Source organism: Castanea sativa, chromosome 2, assembly GCF_040712315.1.
Source record: "Castanea sativa cultivar Marrone di Chiusa Pesio chromosome 2, ASM4071231v1".
Taxonomy (NCBI): domain Eukaryota; kingdom Viridiplantae; phylum Streptophyta; class Magnoliopsida; order Fagales; family Fagaceae; genus Castanea; species Castanea sativa.
In genome coordinates this window covers 3625543-3646950 of record NC_134014.1, presented here as the reverse complement: position 1 = coordinate 3646950, position 21408 = coordinate 3625543, and the positions used below count along the sequence as shown (strand labels likewise).

Here is a 21408-nt window from a genome sequence, read left to right as displayed (position 1 = left end):
AGGAGAAGGGCTGGTTAACATCCACAAGCTATGTTCTAGAAAATCCTATAAGTAAGGGTAAAAATGGTAAATATGGAAGATAAGAAGAAGGGCGGTGGAATATCTAAGATAAAACTGTTACCACCGCCTCCGCATTGAATACTCTGTAACTGCTATTCTGGCCGCATTAATGGGGAAGTGAGATCTGAGCATCAAAGTTTAACTTGGCTCCTGTCTCCTGTCTCCAAAGACTTCAGGGGAGGTGGATGAGACAAGTATCTAAAACCTGCAATCTAACCCTGACGTGGAGGATGAAGAGGAGAAGAATGAGGGGATATAAAAGGAAGAAGGGACCTTCAGTAAAGGGGATCGGAAGAAAGGAGGAAAAATACTGCATACCTCACTATCCATAACTGTATCCTATCTTGAGTAGAAATAATAGAAATCATCCTCGGCTGGTGTTTGAAGATAGGATTTTTTCTTGTAAACAGTACCTTGAATGTATCATTGTGATCAAGGCCTATCATTTTTGCTTTCTAAACATTACTAGAACCTAGATTTTAAGTCCACTCTCTATAAATTTTATTGTAAGAGGCCTTTCAGGCCCACTTCCTTCCGTCCGTGGATTCAGGCTCAAATTGTGTCCTTACATTAATAATAATAAATTTAGAATATGTCATTCTCTCTCATGTTTAGTTGCCATAAAAACTATTGATGCAAAAACTATAAAAAAGTAAATATTTTTGAATTCACTAAAATTAATTTTAACTATTTAAATTTCCTAACTTCTTTTAGTGACATATTATGTGTGTGTGTGGAACTAACATTGTAGTATTTATTCTGTGTAATTAGAAAGATTACTTATAGAATAAATATGTTTATTTATTATATTAATTATTTTAAGCATGATGAAAATTTAATATCACTTTTCAAAGGTTTATATGAGAAACAATTGATTTTTTTTATTTTTATGAGAGAAACAATTGATTTGAAATATCGTATTCTTGCTCAAATTTAATTGTTTTTGCAATAATTGAAACAATTTCCAAAAAAAATTAGTAACACTATCAAGAATGTAAATATAATAATAATAATTGAAGGATATTTTCATTTTTTTAGTAGGCACGAAACATGTCTATCTACATTAGCTGCTATATCATTCAATTTTTAATATATATATGCCACAAATGCAAACTTCACATATTTTTAGCGGTGCATTGCATTGGTTAGGTCCAAGGCAAACTTCACATATGCCACAAAATCTCTTTCTCGTGCTTTGATTGAGTTGCCCTCAGTTCCTACACATAAATCAAATGCACTCAATTTGCATAGAGTAAGAAAATGTAAATATTAAGTATTCTAAATTGCACAATGGATTATGCATAGCCACCTTGTCTAATCATACCAAAATATGCCCAAAAGATCCAAAAGCCAAGACAAAGTATTCAAATTAAAAACTTTCACCCTTGACCATAACATTGTTTGCCTTACACATCAATAATCCAACCTAGTCTTCAAATATACAAAAAAGTTAGTTCACCCCATTAGCACACCCCATTTTCCATATATAAAAAATATACACCCATTAATATAAGTTATAAAACAGAAATACATGAGTTAATGACACATTAAATAACAAGATGCAGCTTAGTGACCATGGGCCATCACCAAATAGTTTATGCTAGTTCATTTATTCTATTATTCCAATACGTGTACAATAGTTACTCTTGTAGGCCTTTTGTCAAACACCTAACATATATAGCCAAGAAATAGAACTTGATTGATGCATAGGTGCTGAAATTGAGGAACTTGAAAAAAAAAATGTAATCTAGAAATTAGAAACTTATTGACATCTTAGGATGAAAGAAAAAAAAAAAAAAGAAAGAAAGCAAAGAATGAAAAAAAGCACATATATTTATTTTGATTGATGGTATAGTGACTTAAAAATGAATGAAAATATGTAATTTAATTCAAATTAAAATTGAATCAATCATTCCCCTAATTATGTTGTGCAAACCTAATCCCTAAATCTGATATACCACCAATTTCAGGCTTAATCCAAAAAATTCAATTTATATTCAATACGTACAACAAAATAATTGGGCATGAGGATAGAACCTTATTGCAACCGATGAACACCACTATTAGTCTAGCTAGTCTAGCAAATCCATCTCAAAGAGCTACTTAATGGTCATCGCAATCTTCTTCGACATACTTATTCCATATGTTGCCTCTTCATCAGACTGGGGATGTATTTGTAACTCGAGCGATTGGAGCTGTTGAGTTGTGCTAGAGAAGGTGGAGCCGTTGAGTTGTGGGAGAGAAGGATTGATGGTGGTTCTAGGTTGTGGAGAGAAAATTGATAGTGAAGATGGGCAAAGAATTGGGTTTGAGAGAGGAGCTTTTTTTTTTTTTTTTTTTTGTATTATTGGGTTTTATGTATTATCGGGTTTTAGAGAAATAAAAAATTAGAATTTTTGTTTTTTTTTTAAATGATGCTAACGTGGAAAATTGTGGTGCTAGCAAAGGTTTCGGTATATATATATAGACTAGCATTATGCTCGTGCGATGCACGGCTTAATCAAAATTTATATGTAATTTTTTTATTAATTTACTTAAAATAAATGAATATTTTACTTTTAAGTTACATAATGAATTCATGTTATGTGAAACTAAGGTATCATAAAATGCATATATATATATATATATATATATATATATATATAATGATTTTCAATAACATATTGAACTTTAAGGCTCAATTAACCACATATATTTAAATGAAAAACCCTTAAATTTAATAGTTAAAAACCATCCAAAACAATAATTGTAATCATGATTAAGTGAAACCTCAATTCAATAATTAAGAACAATCTAAATTATTAAACATTTAAAAATTTGAAACTTGAGTGAGTTTCACCCTATCAAGTTTAAGTTTAAACTTAAAGTTTTAAGTCATGTGCGTTGCATGCTAAATGTGTGTATATGCATGAAAAATGATCTGAATTTAATATTTATTGTAGAAAAGAGATGATGTAGTCTTACCTCTGTCTAGCTAATTCTTGTGATCATTCCTTCGTGTAGCATGTGTATATGCATTAATAATGATTTGAATTTAACATTTATTGTAGAAATGAGGTAGTGTAGTCTTACCCCTGTCTAGCTAATTCTTGTTATAATCCATCTGTTTTGCAGGAAGGGAGAAACCCCTTATTTTATTAAAAAAAAAAAAGTCAACGTTAATATATAATAGCTAAGATATTAATCTTTGAAAGTGGTATCTCATACAGATTAGTATTTCAATTGTGAGTTTTGGTAATTAGAAATTAGAGCATAATAGTTAATAATTAGAAAATTACTTTGAAATTTTTTTAAACCAATCATTTAAAAAAGTTTTAGTAGAGTTTAAATCACGTTAATAAATTATCAATCTGTTCAATTTTTTTTTTAAATCTTGTTAATAAAAAGTTACTAATAAAACTATTATTAGTAAACATTTCTTAGGCTTATCTATGTAGCTTTGTTGTCAAATTTATATAAACTCTTTTATTTTATTTTATTTCTTTTTTTCCGAAGAATATAACACAACCAAAAACTTATAAACAAAAATTTACATTCAATATAAAGAATATAATCAAAATTATTCATAATTTAAAATAAGAAATTAAGACAAATTATAAATTAAGATATAAATTTAGAAAAAGAATAAACTTGTTTGTTTTCTCTATCACATTGAGAGATAAAAGTGTGAGTACATAACTAAAACCTGAACCAATTATTGTAGAAGAGAATAAATAAGTACAAAAGTTTAATATTATGAATTAGGTTAAAACGTACGTGAGAAGTTTTTATTAATTTTTTTGAAGTTAAAGAAAAATAGCTTAAACAAAATGAAAAAAATAATAATGAAGAAAGAATGCATACCTGTCATAGGATTTAGGCATTCACATATTGGAATAAACTTTACTTCAAAAAGGATATATATATATATATATAGAGAGATATATTGAGAGAGAGGTAGAGTTTCATTTGATATAGAATCTAAATCCTATTGGAATTAACCTTTCTAATCAATTTATTTCTTACTATCTCATAAATCCCATAAAAACCGGACTAAAAAAAGGTCATATGAATAGAAATAAAAAAGAAAACATTTTTTTTATTAAAAAATGAAACTTTTCTTTTATGACCAGAAAAAAAAAAAAAAACAAACAAACATTTTTTTAAAGAAGAACAAACATTTATTATATATAGATACTTTTTTTTTTAAAGAAAGAGAAGGTGTTTACTTTAGACTCAAATATTTATTACCTTATTTACAATTTTTTTAACTTTATCCAAAAATATTTTTGGTAAATCAATATGAACAATAATTTTCTAAAAAAAAAAAGTCACATGTGAATAGGAAGATTTTGCTGTTGAATACATTTTTTTTTACAGGTATTATGTTTTTTTTTACACGAAGTAATATAATTTAAATTTTAAAAAAAAAAGAATAGATGAAGATTGTTGCTATGTTTTTTTTTACGTGTTTTTTTTTACACATAGTAATATAATTTAAATAAAAAAAATTGGATGAAGAGTTTGAACTGTAATAAAATTAAATTTTTTTATCAACTTATAAATTATAATAATAAAAGGATTAGCTAAAGAGTTTGAATTGTAATCAAATTAAGATTTTTATCAATTTAGAAATTATAGGAGAAGAAGATAAGTACAAAAAAAATTAAATTAATTTTTTTTAAATTCTAAAAAAAAAATCTTCAATTTAGTGTATCTACTTGGCATAGCCACGACTTCTAAACCCAACTTTTATTATATAGGTTATGATATAAATTAAGCAAATATCTCATGTTGAAGAGTATGAGGTTGTGCCATGTAGTGTAGTGAATTATTTGAGATTCATTTTATTTAGGCTTTTACTTCAACAAGGTTTGCATTTATATCAAAGTATTAGTTCATCAAATTAGTCATTAGAGTAAATGCATATATTAATTACCTATAGTTCTGTATTAATTATGTGGGGAGTAAAAGAAACCTGAACAATTATTTGGGTCTTGGGCTTTGTTGACGGGTGCCAGTCCGCTTTTGACCAAAGGCCTTTAGAACTATAAGTCGGCCCACAGAGCGAGAGTCCGAGGATTTGTCCTCGGACAAATCTCTCCTCGGACGAATCTCTCCTCGGACAGACCCGCGATGACCTTGGGATTCACTAAAAAGATCAAGGCAGAGTTTTGGAAAAACTGTTGGTTAAGAGGGGGATCCAAGTACCCTCTAGACACAACGGTGTGAGAGAAATATCTGAGAAAAAGGCTGCTACCTCCACATTAAAGATCTTGCACCTACCTCCCTGGCCGCATTAATGGAGAAGTGACCCCTGAACAGTAGAATTCCACCTTCCTGCTATTATTTAAGGACTTTAGGAAGGTGGTGGAGGGAGAGGACAAGATTGGTGGGACACGTGGACAACGAGGGAAGAAGAAATATTTAAGAAGAGAGTAAAGAAAGGGAAAAGGGAGAGCTAGCTGGAGAAGAACTAAGAACTGTAATCTTTGAACAAAAGAGAGAGATAATATATAAATCGTCCTCGGCTTACGTCCGAGGAGGTTCCTTTGTCATACTTGTTTATTGTTTGCAAATACTTTAACAGTCTAGTCTTTTTATCTAGCTTCCAACACTACTAAATTAGATTTCGAATCTACACTCTACAAATTTGATTGTTTAAGGCTCATTAGGCCTGAGCTCACGTTTGTCCTTGGGTCCAGGCGCAATTGTGCACTTACAAATTATTTATAAGAAATAATTTTTAGTTGGGATAATAATAATAAATTTGGAATATGACGTTCTTTCTCATGTTTAGTTGCTTTAAAACTATTGATGCAAAAACCATAAAAAAGTAAAAAAATTTGAATTCACTAAAATTAATTTTAACCGTTTAAATTTCCTAACTTCTTTTAGTGACATGTAATATGTGTGTGTGTGGAACTAACATTGTATTATTTATTCTATGTAATTAGAAAGATTACTTATAGAATAAATATGTTTATTTTGTTATATTAATTATTTTAAGCATAATGAAATTTAATATCATTTTTCAAAGATTTATACGAGAACAATTGATTTTTTTATGAGAGAAACAATTGATTTGAAATATGGTATTCTTGCTCAAATTTAATTATTTTTGCAATAATTGAAACAATGTCCAAAAAAAAATTAGTAGCACAAACAAGAATATAAAAAAAATAATAATAATAATTGAAGGATATTTTCAATTTTTTTAGTAGGCATGAAAGATGCTTATCTATATTAGCCGTTATGTCATTCAATTTTCAATTTGTAAATACATACACACACACACATATATATATATGATCAAATCACTACGTTACTTTAGTGTCTTTCTATTTTGTTTATAAAATAACTAAATATTATTATTTTTACAAGGAAAATTGTTGAAATAAATTTTTTTATACATCAATAGTTGAGGGTAAAGGATTTGAACCGTGGATATCCCTGTTAAAAAAGTGTCAACCAGTTAAGTTATAAGATTTTTGGCAATAATTATTAAAATATTAGAAAAAAACTAATAATAAGTTATATGCCATCCCGTGAATGCTGAATCTTACCTTAAATTTAATTAGTCTAATGTGCTATTGTTCTTCGTCTGCACCTTTAAAACTTCACGTGAATGGTGAATCTTACCTTAAATTTAATTAGTCAAATGCGCTATTGTTATTCGTCCGCACCTTTAAAACATTATAATAGGAGTAAATTCCAATTACAGAACTGGCGACGCTAATTGGAACAAGAATTGTCTGCACCATCGTGCAGGCGACAGTGAGAAAGAAGCAAAGGAGCAGGAGAGGTTTCAAAAGAGAGAAATAAGACTAAAAAGCAAATGAGCGAAAAATCTATACACTCGATAAATATATTTATTGACCGATATTTTTTTCATTTCATTCCCGTGACTTTTTTTCATTTTATTCGGGAGTATTACTTTGTTGTATTAAGTATACATAATAATTTTCCTATGGATCCTCAACCTTCAGTGCCATCCAGGAAGCAATGGTAGTTGCTGCCATGTAGGCCAGGAACTTTGGATTCACCCATGTTTTGTTTCTTAGTGACAACAAGAGATCAATCCGTGAGACCAACAGAGAGGTAGCCCCCAGTTGGCAGGAACGAATTTTGTTGACTGATTTTCAATATATGTTTGTATATGATCTATTCAATGAAAGTCGCAATACTTTTACATTCTATATAATTCCCTCAGCCAAAAAAAGAAATAAAACAACAAAATTCTCAAAAAGGCCTCAGAACCCAAAGTAAGACACTCCTGATTAAGCACAGCCAGAAGCAAAAAGTGCAAGAAATGCCATAGCAAACCCAAGCATACCAAAACCACCCTTGAGAGTATTCAATGTAGGAGCAGCCTTATTAGGAGAAGGAGCAAGTGCAGAAGGAGCTGAAGGAGACTTAGGAGAGATCAATGCAGATGGAGTTACAGCAGTACTTGAAATATTGCGAGGCACATTAATGTCAACCTTCTGTCCAGCTTGACAGTGGCCAGGTACACCACAGAAAAAGAAGTGGTGACCACGAGTGGTGATAGTAATGGAGTCATTTCCAGTGGTATAAGTGGCCAAAGGTGCTGATGTATTGCATGTCTTGTACATTGCATGCGTTACTCGCATCACATTGTGAAATTGTGCATTGTACTCAAAACCTGATACAAAATCAATAGAAAATACACACACACAAAAAAAATGTTACATTTAAACACCAAAAGCTCAGCTATTATAAAAACTTTGTAATAAAATTAATAATAACTTTAGCACATTTTCCAATTGACAAATATAAAACTCTTGCTTTAAAGATCCTTGTGTAGATGCTTGAATTTCTTTGAGAATGGCAATTTGGATTTTACAATAGGTCTATAATAAAAATCCATTTCTCTCATACCAGAAAGTGTCCCAATTGTAGCACTATTTTCGGTACAATTGCAGAGACAAACAAGTTAATTAGTGAAAAATGAATGGTGGCGGTGGTGGTGGGTCACTCACAAAGTAATAATTGTATTCAAAAGTGGAAGCTATCATCATGAAAGTATGCACGAGTTGGTGGAAACAGGACTGTCTATTCATGTGGGGGCCAAGATGTCCATGCAGTATATGGCAGACCCCATCATGAAATCCCAACGGAAGCTTGATCATTGATGTTGTATTGTTGTGATGGTTAGTGTTAGTCATATGATGATGGATACGTGTCAACTGTGATGCAATTACTTTCCTCCTTTTTTAGTGAGGAAACCACTATTAGACATGTTGGCGAGATTATGCCTAGTAGTGCCTACAGTTTTAGGCAGTGGCTGGAGCACTCACTAATAGATTGAGGTCACTTAAAGCCAAAGCAAAATACAACCATAGAAAGAGACAATGTTCTTTCAAGAGATTTGGACCAAAAAAAAAAAAGTAATGGAAAGTAATTGACAACAATGTTATACTTATAATGTAAGCAATTGTAAAAAAGCTTGTTTAACACTTATTTTGAGAAAAATCAGGGCACAAGCTACTAGCTAGAGAGAAATTTCACACCAAAAAAAGCATTCTTTTAATCTTACACCATAAATTTGCGTTTGTGGGGAAGAAAGCTTAAGACATGATAAGACATAAATGAACATCCAACTATCAGAGGAGCTAGCGAGACCCAATTCCCACAAACTACAAAGAACCAAACATGAAAAGAGAATTCAACTATGAATTATGAAGAAAAAGAAAAACTTACGGATAATGTCACCAACTTCAAAGGTCTTAATAGCAGCCCACTGCTTGTAGTTTATGTTACCAAGGGTGGTCCAACCTGCAGAGTCCCCAACCTTGTACACAGCTGCATTGGACACATGCACAAAGGCCATCACCATGAAAAGAACAAAGGCTCTCTCCACCAAAGCCATTGGTATGTATTATAGGCTCTGGAAGAAAGGGACTGAATATGTGTACTTTAGGTCGAGGTTGGGTTGTAAGAGTTGGAGATGCTGTGTGTTTATAAATCTTTTGGACCTCCTGGCTTTGTAGGATGGTGGTTGGAACTTTTGAGAAAGTCACTTTAGAGTTTGGTCCCCTATACTTTTTTGTTTATTATAAAGAACACCTCTTTTAGTGAAAAACAGATCATAGTGGCCCAATGGCTGGGTCCTAATTTGAAAATTTTGAGCAACTCTTTTGGAGCATTCATCCTTTTTGTTTTTATTTAGTTTGATGAAATAATAATTTTTCCATCAAACAGAGTGATATCACTGTCACCTAACAAACTACACAATTCAATTTACAAAATCTGAATGCTTGTGAACTTCCAAATATAGCATAAGGTTTTGTTATCTAATTTTCCATAACAGTCATGATTCAGTCTCTATAGAATTTGCACTTCATTCTTCACTTTTCCATTGGGTACTCCTCACTTTTTTCTTTTTCTTTTTCTTTTTTGTAACTGGGTTTTTGGTTGATTGACTAATATATTTCATGTTCTTAATTAGGGTCAGTAATTCGCTTATGTTGAAAATGATTTTTATTTTATTATTATTTTTTTTTATACAAGATAAAATTTCTACTCTAGCCTAATCTAAGTGTATATGTGTGTAAATCGCCCTCCTGGAGACTTGAACCCCGACCTTTGCCTCCTAACACCCCACAAGCATTTATACTTGTGGAGTGACCACCGCACCAATAGTGCGCGGTGATGCTTTTTATTTTTATATTTCAAAGAAGCTAGTGGAGAAAGATTCAAACCTTAAACATCTTCATTTAAAACATAAGAAAGTGATAGTTAACCTAAAGATCATTGGCATGCTTGGGAGTTAATGCAAAGATGAAATGGAATGAAATAATAATAAATATGGTGTATTTTTCTACTATGTTTGAAATAAATTAGTATGTAACCTCCTTTTCATTGAGGTAATGAGTGTACCACCCATATACAAGAATGAATGTTTAAAGGAAATGGAGGTAATGAGTGTACCACCCATATACAAGAATAAATGTTTAAAGGGGAATATAATAGAATGAACATTCTCTCTAACTATTCAATTTCTTCTCACTAAACTACCAAATCAAGGAGCAGAAGGATTGTCATTTAAAGATCCATTCCATTCCCTTTGTCCTTCTCAAGCAAATGGTCAATGTTATTACATAAGTCCAATGGGCTACAAGTCCATCGTAATATACTTGTATGGTACTTATATTACTTGTCAGAACATTTATATTACTACCTACATAAAGATAGTCCCTTATACAGTTTTATACGCGTTAATGTATTGAGAATTCCTTCTCAATTCTAATATGGTATCAAGACTCTAACTGAGTTCAATAATCAAGAAATGTGATCTTACATTTTCAATTTAAAATGAAGCTCAAGCACTAGTTCAATTCTCTTCCTTTTTCTCCCATTAAGATTGGGTAAAATAAAGATAGATAAATGAAATTAGTATCTTTGAGTAGAATTTTGTTGATGATTATTTTTTTAGTGATTGTTTTTCTATCTTTTACTTGAAGAATCAATGTAAACTTTTACGGATTCTAGCCACTACCACTACATAAAGATTGAGATCTAAGTGAAAAGGACTAAATTCATTGATTATGAGCGTTCATATTAATGAGAATGAAGTATCCATATTTGGCATTGTTGTAGTTGTCTTTAAGCACTCGTGCTGTTTGCATCGTCATTATGTACTTTTTTAGGGCCATGGTTGAAGGACTTGAAAGCAAAGAATGTTTGGGGGTATTGGTGTGGTGGGGCGTGCATTCTTCTTTCAATATAAATAATTTGGCAATGCCATGATGACATTGCCTACCACTATAATTTCATTTTGGTTGTGCTGAATTGCTTTATTCAAGGGAGAAGTATAAACTTGCTCAATACACTTATCTATTGGAAGTTACATGGACTTGAGTATCAAACTCGTTACCATATTGAAAATCAGCTCTTCATTTTATATTGCAATGTTGATACTGCTAGTGCTGGTGGTACTTCTTTTACTTGTTAGACATATTAATGGTCTTTCAATTTTGAACTAAATGTTAGATGTGAATTCACATATGTGATTTAGTAATTGCACATCTTATTGCTTCCAAAAAGCTTAGGAGTTGGAACCACAAGTTTAAGAAGAAACTATAAAAAAAACCAATAATTATTTTATGTATCCGATATATGCATTTTCTCTCTCACAATTTTGAGACTAACACAGATACAAGTCAAAACAACTGCATTTGATTCAACTTCTTTTTTTTTAATTTTTTTATAGAAAAAGAATCTTAAAAACATATTTGATACAAGGATTATAAAATGTGGCAACTCAAACTTATGCCCCATGTTCCAATGTTCAGTAGCAATCAAGAACTCCATACACGTCAAGGGGAACACAGTAGAGAAAGGAGCACTTTCCTAAAGCATCTAAAACAATAGCAAAAAGTAATAGTAGAAAATAGTATATCGCCACTGTCTACGTTCTAGTAATGGAATTTCCAAATACACTTATAGCTGAGAAGAAGGATCAAATCCATTACTGAACCCATTTTTCTTTTCACCATTGGTAACTGCTCCAACATGGTCATAATGGTCATCATCCATAAATCTCTTCCATAACCAGTGCCTTTTCCACACTCTCTCAGTCATCTCTTCAATTGGGATATTCTTTGTCTCCGGGAGCAGAAATAGAACAAAGACTGACATGATGAAAACCCAGCCAGAGAAGAACAAAAAGATACCAAACTTGAAATGGCAGAGCATTGAGAGGAAAGCTTGTGCTATAACAAAAGTGAAGACCAAGTTGACACACACAGTTACACTCTGTCCAGCTGAACGAGTTTCTAGTGGGAATGTCTCACTAGGGATGAGCCAACCTAGAGGTCCCCAAGACCATGCAAAAGATGATACAAATGTGCACACCAGAACAACAACAAGGATTGCATAACCTTTGCCAAGGTCTTCAGAATGGTCCTTAAGCTTAATTCCTAGAATGATTGCTATCACCACTTGAGAAAGGAACATTTGGACGCCAGCTTCCAATAAGAGCATTCGACGCCCCACTTTGTCCACTGAGTAGATAGACACAATGGTGGAGAGGACATTAACAGCTCCTGTTATCACAGCTGAGTATAGGGATGCATCACCACCAAATCCAAGAGTGTTGAATAGCACTGGAGCATAAAACATGATTGCATTGATGCCAGTGAATTGCTGGAAGATCTGTTGTAATTAAACATTCAAATAAGAGAACATTAGTAGGATATATAAATATAATTCATGTTGCAATGTAACTTGAGTATGGTTTTCCTTAGATACTGTAACTTAGGTTCCACGATTGAAATCAATTGCATGATTCCAATAACCAATAAACCGCATGATTGAATACTCGGGCTAATTGGTTAATGCAACCATGTGACTGACTTCAATTAAGAAATTTTCAGCATGACATTTAAGGAACTGTACCGAAGTTCTGCTTGTAATTTAATATACAAGTACAATACATAATTTAAAGTGAGAAATGGGAGCTGACCTGCAAAGCTACTGCAATGATAAGCTGGGGACGATTCCTACGCTTGAGGAGATTCCTGAAGGGGTGCTTGACTTCTTTAGCCACACGGCTTGCCTCAACAAGTTCCAAGTATTCAGGTTCGACATTATCAGTGCCTCGGATTCTTTTAAGCACAGCTTTTCCTTCATCCAAGTGACCACGTTCTATGAGACTGTTAGGAGTATCTACCACGAAGAGAGCCCCCACAGTTAGGAGTCCCGCAGGAATGCCAGCCAGACCCAGTGACACTCTCCAACCCCAACCCCCATGGATTCTGTAGTTGCATGGAAAAACATTAAATGAGTGTTGGCAACAAACAAAGCCAGAACATTTGGAAGCAAAACAAAATATAAAAAATATTGATCTAAATTATTAAGGGTTCAGTTCTGTCTCCCTTTGAAAGCAAACCATTTCATTTGTTGTGCACAAAAATTGCACATATAAAATTACAAATTCATCTTCTAAAAGGAGACCATTTGGGAAGTTAAGGACTAAAGGTCACACAAGTAAATGCACGGTAATGAGAATAGAGTATGGGATGTAAGGTGTTACAAAAACAAGCATTTCTAAATACAAATTAAAGTCATTTTAAGGGTGTGTTTGGATATTGTTTATTTTGCTGAAACTAAAAACTTATTATTGAAAGTACGGTAAATAAAGGTAAAAGTTGAAATAGTACACTGTGAATAGTATCAAAATGTGTAGTAAGGCCATAAATAGTAGCAAAAATAAGATGAATAGTAAAATAACTTTTAATTTTTTATCCCAATTCAAACGCACACTAAAGTTTAAAAAAAAAAATTATTGGTAATCACTTTAAAGTTAATTTACTACCATAAATGTTTAGCCATATACTCAAATTATAATGCTTATTCAGTTTACCAAGAACAATGGAACTATTCCTACACTCTAATTTTGTCTAACAAGTCAATTAATAGCATATTTGACTATATGGGGGGTAGATATGCCTAATTAATACGATACTTGTGCTAACAACAATGTTTGATGGCTCAATAACTTGACCTCATGAAAAATTAGGATTAAACAATCTTTTTAGTAAAGAAATTAGGGGAAAAGTAGTGACCAATCATCAGTGGCAAGATAACCTAGTTCTAGAATTCATCCAAAATACAAGGTTCTGCCCTTTAGGTTCAAAATAAACACACTTCTTTTAATAGGTCGGCAGTGCATTCATTGACCATAAGATATTGCAGCTGAAATCTCAATTTCAATTGTCAAGGAATCGTTTTGGTGAGCTAACCGAGGAAGAGAAGTCAAAGTAATCTTCAAATTTGAACTGGTTTATTGCATTATTGCCCTTTATTCAATATTGACCATTGATAAGTGATCTAAGCCAAGGGGTATACGTGTAGTGTGTACGTGTAGTGTGTACACTCTTTAACTGCTAAATTATTTGAACAGCGGCCAAAGTTGGTTGTTTATACGTAATTTTTATATGTCAAGGAATCTTATTATTTTACTACCAATAATAGCTTCACTCTAGGCATAATATAATGTAAAAATCTGGGGTAAGATTTTTCTGTTTTTTAATGAATGAGATTTTTTTTTTTTTTGAGAGAATAATGAATAAGAATTAGACTTACTTAGCAGTTCCGTAATTGACAAGGTTGGCAAAGAGAATGCCGATTGTGACATTGAGTTGAAATAAAATGTTCAAACCTCCACGTATTCTTGTTGGTGCAATCTCAGAAAGAAACAGTGGAACCGCCTGTCACACATTGAGAATAGTGCAACTTATTAGAGCAATAATTTATGAAGATATTCAACAAATTCACCTGGCCCTTCTTAGCTTGCACATGCCCTAGACCTTTAATTATAATTTATGGGTCAACTTGAATTTTTAATTTCATTGCTTAAATTAGATTCCTTCTACCTCCTGGCAATTAAAATATCTACCAAAAACAATTAAATTATATTGGTGATCCGAGCATATGTTTGTGAATACATGACAACTTGCATTTTTATTTATTTTATTTTCAAATTTTAAGAATGTTATCGCACTACTAATAAAGTAATTATTTGTCATAGTTCATAAAATATATATAATTTGTCACCTACAGAATCAACTTAGGATCACTTTCTACGTACCCCAGCTACGGCCTAATTGAGCAGTTGATGTTAAGGTCCAAATAATCACAAAGATAAGAATTAGAGTATTAAAAATACATGCCAAACACAAGCGAAGACAAGAGAGTCAGAAGGAAAAAAAAAGGTCCAAAACGTCACGTTATTTCACATAAAAAACCAAGGACTTTTAGAAAGGAAATTGACATCTATAGCATAAAAGGAAGATACAAAGAAACTGGGGTTTAGTCTTTGTTTGGAGTCGGCTGGCTTTCTCAGAATTAATCCAAGGAAATGGTATTTATTATATATTGTTTCTTAAGCTAAGGCCAGGGAAAGATACAACAAAGTCCTTATCTTGACCTCATGTTCTGGAATATATATGTAACATATAAAGCAAAAAAGAGTTGGAAAAACTTGTGGATGATTTTGACTTGTGTTTACAAAAAGAAGACATGTAACTTTCGTAACTTCTCTAGCGTATTGATCATGAGCATGTGTTTGATCCAATTGCAGCTCATGGGTTATTATCCCCCACCAAAGCATTGGCCCCCCTTTCCTATTGTAACTTTATTTTTCTTCTTCCTCTTTTAATTTCTAATTTTTGTATATATTTCTTCAAAGAAAAGAATTACACAAGACTACAACAGTATTAAATAAGCCTGTATTTTACTCCTAACTTCCAAAACTGCCTCACCCACATAATGTTATTATATATCACCAAGTCGTCATCATCATCATATACAATTTAAAGAATATTATGGTTGAAACTTTAGAGCAATGTATATTTGACAAATTAACATGTATTGAAAAGAAAATGACGTTGATATTTAAGTCCATATTTTGCCTTGCCTCATGAGCGTACCTCCCTCTAAAATTGCCTTGGCATAATTTTTTTTCATTTAATTTAAAAAATGACAAGGTTTATTAGCCCTTGAAATTTAAAGTGACCGAATTTAGTTCTCGATAAACTTAAAATAATTGTTTACAATCCCTAAATAAACCTTTTAAAAATCAATTTAGTACCTCAACAACCTATAAAATTAATTGTCTTTATTGTATCTAACTAATGCAATGATGACATGCAAGTTTATGGTAAAAACAATCACTTTAAATATCAAAGACAAAAATTACTTATACTCTATACTTTATATATCAAAATAGTGTAATTAAGCCTAAAATGACTATAATTATATACATAACATAGTGAATAGGTTATCAAACAAACCTGATTAGCAAAACCAACTCCACAACCAAGCAAGATTCTACCAATAATGAGCATGGCAAGATCTTGGGCTGCAGCGTTAAAAGCTGTCCCAATTAAGAAGAAAACCCCAGCAATCAACATGGTTATCCTACGGCCGAGCTTTCGAGTCGTGTAGGACGCGAAAAACGTCGCCGTTAAACCGGCAAGGTACAACGATGATGTGAACAATTGCAAATTTTGATTATCATATTTGCAGTAATTACTGTCCTGATTTTGCTGAGTCTTCTCATAAACCACTGGGAAAAACTTTTTCAAGAAGGAAGGCATAGAAGTAACACCACCTACAATCAAATTAACAATTAAAAAAAATTAGTGCTAATTGGGAAGGGTATATAAGTGTAATTTTATGAAGAACTGGAAAATTTGAGCACATGGTACACAGGTTTCAGGCTTTGGTAACAACAAAATTCAATCGGTCATTATGCTCGGATTGAAAAACCAAACAAATGGGTCAACGGCTTTCATGATGAATAACTATGTGAAATTCCCAAAATACCCTCTTTCCTTATTGAGAAAAATATTGCTCTGTTTTCCCACTTTGGCGGGAGAGAAAAAGCTTTTGCTTTTCCATCACCCACTTTCTGTATTTAGTCACAGATTCAGAACCTGAAAGATGGATAAAAAATATTTCTTTTTCTTCTTTTTTGGGTAATTAATAAGCTCACCAAACTCTCATGTGGAAGTAAAAAAAAGAAAAAGTTATCAGATCTTAAATGTGATGTAATTCAGTGAGATCCCACCTTAAAAAGTGAAGGTTTTTTTTAAAAAAAAATTTAAACTAAAAACTCTCACAGTCACTAATAATTTTTCATACATAACAAGAACGAATTATTTTCTTAAAGTAATCTCTAAAAGAAAAGCAACAAATAAACAAATACAAGTTTTTCATCAGTTATTTTCTTCATACAAAAATAAATATATGTAGGTTATGTAGGTTACTCATGTAGCTGATAGATAATCATGAAAGTGTCTTTGCCTGGTTCTTGGAAACGCTGAGCAAAGCAATTTCTTGTCTCTCAAAAAGCCAGATTTTAACGAAAAAATAAAGCAGTTCTAATCTCCCAAAATACATATTCAACAAGATCTAATATTATATATATATTATTATATATATGGGACTATGCAAGAACGTAAAAAAAAAAAAATTATAGTTAAATTCTGTATAAAACAAAAAACAGGGTATAGTAATAAATGGAGAAGGTAATTATAATTACCAGAAACACCAACATCGTAACCAAACATGAGACCACCGGTGGCGGCCATTATGCAGGAAATGATGACAATAGGTGTGATTTTGGCCTCAAACTCCGTGCCGCCACCACCTGTTGGACCGAATCCTCCGGCCATGGTTGTGTATGTGTCTGAGTTATATATCAAATGGTTTGGCTTGGAGTAATCCAAACATACAAAGGTTTAGAGAAAAGAAGAAGAAGAAGAATGGAGCTTAGGACTATGGAGTATACGGAATGGATTATATGTGTGTGTTAATGACAGAGGGCTTGTAGCTCTTTATATAGAGGAAAAAGTGAAGAGAGAGTGGACGATGCTTCAATATTTAGTGGGCACCACCGTTTGATCTTTCGACGTGGCAGTCTCCAACGGTGGGTATATTCTTAGTTGTGGCTGACTAGTCAACCCCCTAAACTAATTTTCGTGATTTTTTTTTTTTTGGGGTAATACACAATTATGTTTTTTTTATAAGAATAAATGAATAATACACAATTTTTTTTTTTCCGGAGAAAAACACTTTAATATGTTTAAATACTACTACTTCCTTTTTTTTAATTGTTGGTCTTTTATTTTATTTTTAAGATGTTTTAAAATGAGGTATTCTTTAACAATAATTAATAAATTATTGAATACTTCTGAAGTGTCATAAATGTGTACTTCTTTCTTTCACTTATAGTGGAACTCACAATTCATGTGAAAAAAAAGTACACATATTCAATAATGTATTTTCCCTTTACTTAATTTAAAAGTCAATATTATTCTTTCATTAAAGTTTAAATTAATGAGGATAATTTTGAGAATTTGTACTTTTTTAATTGATAAATAATGCATTAAATTATGTTTCCTTAAAAAGCTGAATTTTCTAAACAAAACTAATAACTTGGATATGATGTAGTAGTAATAAGGAATTCTTATAAAAACTTTCCATATTTACACTACATTTCTTATCCCAAAAAAGCTGATCATATCAATAATTTGTAAAAATGTTGTAAAATAGTTTGTACTTATAACATTAATCTTTTCTTTAAGTGATATAATAAATAACTATAAGGACACAAAGTTGTACCTAAGCCCAAAATAGTGAGAAAATAGGCTCAAAGAACCTAATACAATGAATTTGTAGAGAATAGATTGGAAATCTAGGTTCTAATGAGTTTATATATTAATTGTAATGGATCAAGATCCCTATAGAACAAAGATGAAACAAATTTATATAATCAAAATCGTCCTCGGACTCAATCCAAGGAAGCTAGTTCTTCTACATCTCACTTAGTAACAGTTTACAAATATTGCTTTTTAGTCTACAATGTTTTTCTCCCTCTTTTTTTTATTTTTAATCCTCCATCCTGAGTGCCCCCTCTCCTTTTTATACCCTCCTTCTTCCTTTCTCTAGCCTCCACATATGGATCAGATTATTGGTTTGGATACTTGTCCCATCAGCACCTTCTTGAAACTTTTGGAAATATCTGTAAGGCCGAACACTGCTACTCAAACATTACTTCCTCATTAATGCGACCAGAGAGTCAGCTACAGAGTATTCAATGCGGTGGTAGCAGTTTTCTCTTAAATATTTCATAGTCTTTCTCTTAAATATTTCCTGAGCTTTCTCTTAAATATTTCTTGAAACTTTTGGAAATACCTGTAAGGCTGAACACTGCTACTCAAGCATCACTTTCTTATTAATGCGCCTAGAAAGTCAGCTACAGAGCATTCAATGCGGAAGTAGTAGCTTTCTTTTAAATATTTCATAACTCTTCCTTGTCCTATATTCTCCCGATGTACATCCATACCTACAAAATCTCTTGGAATGTTGCCTTTGAGTGTCAAACCGCACCTTCCAACCTCGGTTTTGCTCAGCAGAGGAAGTATTCCTCCTCGAACCATCTTCTCAGGTGGTCTTGATTAGACTTTTATCTCTTTACTTACCAACACGGATTCTTAAGAAAATATTTTCCTGTCTTCGAACTATTTAATATCCTCGGATTGGGCCTCTGGCCCAATATATGCTCCTAGACCCATCAACACCACAACAACTTAATAAATAAATAATCATAATAAATAAGTATCATAATTATCAAATTTTATATTCATAAATAAATAATCATAATAAATAAGTATCATAATTATCAACTTTTATATAAATATATTTTTGTTGAAAGGTAAAACCTAAGTAGGGTAGCTTTTTTTTTTTTAAGGAAAAAGTAAGTAGGGTGCAATACATTAGTTTTAAAAAAAAAATTTTAATTTGAACACCTAGTTTTATTCACCAATAGAATACAAACAATGTTATTATTTCCAAAAATAATTAAATTAAAGCAACTATGTGTTTGATTTTGATTAAAAAACTTAATGCGTTGCATTTAAGACAGCACCTATGCTTTCCCATTTGCTTTTTACTTTTTAAGCCATGCTTACCTTTGTTGAATATAATATTATATTTTTGTTGAATTTTATAATATTCTCCTTTTTTTTTTTCTAAAAATGAAAGTTGATAACTATGATGCTTATTAAGATGTAATTATTATGATTGTGTTTATTTTGAAGTCATTTATCATTTCATTTATAGAAAATATGATATGGCAAATTATTGTGTATTTCCAGAGTACCATAAATTCGTACTCCTTCCTCTCATATAAATGGTGGATCCCCACCATTCATGTGAGAATGAAGACTACGCATTTATGGTACTCTAGGAATACCTAATAATTTCCCCTAATAAGGTGTGTAAATACAAAAAGTTTTATAAGAAGACCTTATGGTATTTAAACATATTAAAAATAAGGTAAATTACACTTAGTCATTTAGACTTTCCCCTCCTTTAAATACTACTGTAAGTGCACAATTGCACCTGGACCCAAGAACAGTTATGGGCTCAGGCCCAATGAGCCTTAAACAATATGAATTTGTAGAGTGTGGGCTTGAAACCCAGGTTAGAAGTGTATGAGGATGAAATGACAAACTAAAGATTGCAAGTACTTGGAAACAAAAAGGAGTAATGTAAATAGGCCTCCTCGGACGTAAACCGAGAGCTGTTCTTATATTATATCTCTCTCTTTTTCCTTGTTCTTTTTAGGTTACAAAAAGATCCTCCTCGTTTCTGTTCCAGGTCCCTCCTTAAATACTCCTCTTTTTAATACTTTATCCACGTGTTGCCCCCCAATTCCTCCCTTAGCCTAGATATTTCTTTTCTTAGTGCCTTTGAACAAGAATCTAAGTTTCCCTTCCACTGTTTAAGTGTCACTTCCTCATTAATGCGGCCAGGGTGGTAGGTGCAGGGTCTTTAATGTGGAGGTAGCAGCCTTTACCTTTGATATTCTTCCAACATCGGCGCTTCTAGGACATTCAAGGGTTCTCTCCCTTTAACCATTGGTCTTGACCGTATCATTCCCTAATCTTTACCATGAAGTCTCAGGTTCTTTGATGTCAGTCCGAGGGGAAAACCATCCTCACGGATCCTGATCCTCGGCGTATAGGCCGACCCATAGTACCAACAATCTCTAACCCCAGGGTCAGGTCGGTCTTCCTTAACAAGGCCCAAAAGGCCCACATTCCCACCAGGATCCTTTTGCCCCACACAACTACTTTATTTCAATTAGCCTCAAATGCATTTAGTAATTTTATTGTGAAATACTGTAAACATCAAAAGATTTCATTATGGGTTAATAGTTTAACTAAATTAAGGGGGTATTTGCTAATTTCCATTAGTGAAGGAGGAACATTGCTTGATTTTATAGTTTAGGGAAAAATTATGAATTGCTTCATAAGTTTATAGATAAAAGGGGGGAGTGCTAATTTTCTTTGTATTTATTGAGACTATGGTATCTTGTAAGTCTCTCCAAAAAAGATTAAAATAATATAAAATTTGGGGGTAAGATTAGTTACAACTTTTTATTTTTCTGGTAGTATCTTATCGAAAGAAGTAAGTAATTTCTGCAATTGTGAAGAATTTTCAAGTTGGTGCGTATATAATTGAGATCATTATCCACTTCTTTTTAGCGTGGTTTTAAATGTACTTTGGACGAATCTGCTACGAAATTGTATTGCCAAATTCTGGCTTTTTTAGATTAAATTAATGGTATGCAATTGTGGAAAATTGATGTCGGTTGAAGATAATTGTTATTTATTGGAAAGGAGGTGTGAAGCAAACTAACAAAGTCAACCACAAAAGGATTTATGACGTGTACAAAACTATATCCAATTATCCACTGTTATTAATTTATGGCAAGAAAAACTAGTACTAAAAAAAGTGCAGTTTCTCAGGATTTAGGGGAATGAAGAC

The 21408-nt window shown here is 32.1% G+C and overlaps 2 protein-coding genes across 2 annotated transcripts; both read right to left on the bottom strand.

The window, feature by feature from the left end:
* Nucleotides 1–6862: 6862 nt before the first annotated feature.
* Nucleotides 6863–9021, bottom strand: LOC142624058 (mavicyanin-like). The gene is made up of 2 exons (XM_075797562.1): nucleotides 8764–9021; nucleotides 6863–7705 (listed from the first exon to the last, which is right to left on the bottom strand). The coding sequence occupies exons 1-2, from the start codon at nucleotides 8930–8932 to the stop codon at nucleotides 7320–7322; spliced, it is 555 nt and encodes a 184-aa protein (XP_075653677.1). The 5' UTR covers nucleotides 8933–9021; the 3' UTR covers nucleotides 6863–7319.
* A 2218-nt stretch (nucleotides 9022–11239) lies between these two features.
* LOC142624320 (sugar transport protein 13) lies at nucleotides 11240–17384 on the bottom strand. Its single transcript, XM_075797858.1, has 5 exons — nucleotides 17114–17384; nucleotides 15861–16180; nucleotides 14152–14276; nucleotides 12530–12821; nucleotides 11240–12219 (listed from the first exon to the last, which is right to left on the bottom strand). Exons 1-5 carry the CDS (start codon nucleotides 17244–17246, stop codon nucleotides 11506–11508), a joined length of 1584 nt encoding a protein of 527 aa, XP_075653973.1. The 5' UTR covers nucleotides 17247–17384; the 3' UTR covers nucleotides 11240–11505.
* Nucleotides 17385–21408: the final 4024 nt, after the last annotated feature.

Bases quoted from the DNA above. Each gene is read 5' to 3' on its own strand.
- LOC142624058 (XM_075797562.1), bottom strand. From the start codon at position 8,932: ATGGCTTTGGTGGAGAGAGCCTTTGTTCTTTTCATGGTGATGGCCTTT. The intron at 7,706-8,763 runs GTAAGTTTTTCT...ATTTTGTATCAG, and splicing joins TGAAGTTGGTGACATTATCC to GTTTTGAGTACAATGCACAA.
- LOC142624320 (XM_075797858.1), bottom strand. From the start codon at position 17,246: ATGGCCGGAGGATTCGGTCCAACAGGTGGTGGCGGCACGGAGTTTGAG. The intron at 12,822-14,151 runs GTAAGTCTAATT...ATGCAACTACAG, and splicing joins GTCAATTACGGAACTGCTAA to AATCCATGGGGGTTGGGGTT. The intron at 12,220-12,529 runs GTCAGCTCCCAT...TAATTACAACAG, and splicing joins TCATTGCAGTAGCTTTGCAG to ATCTTCCAGCAATTCACTGG.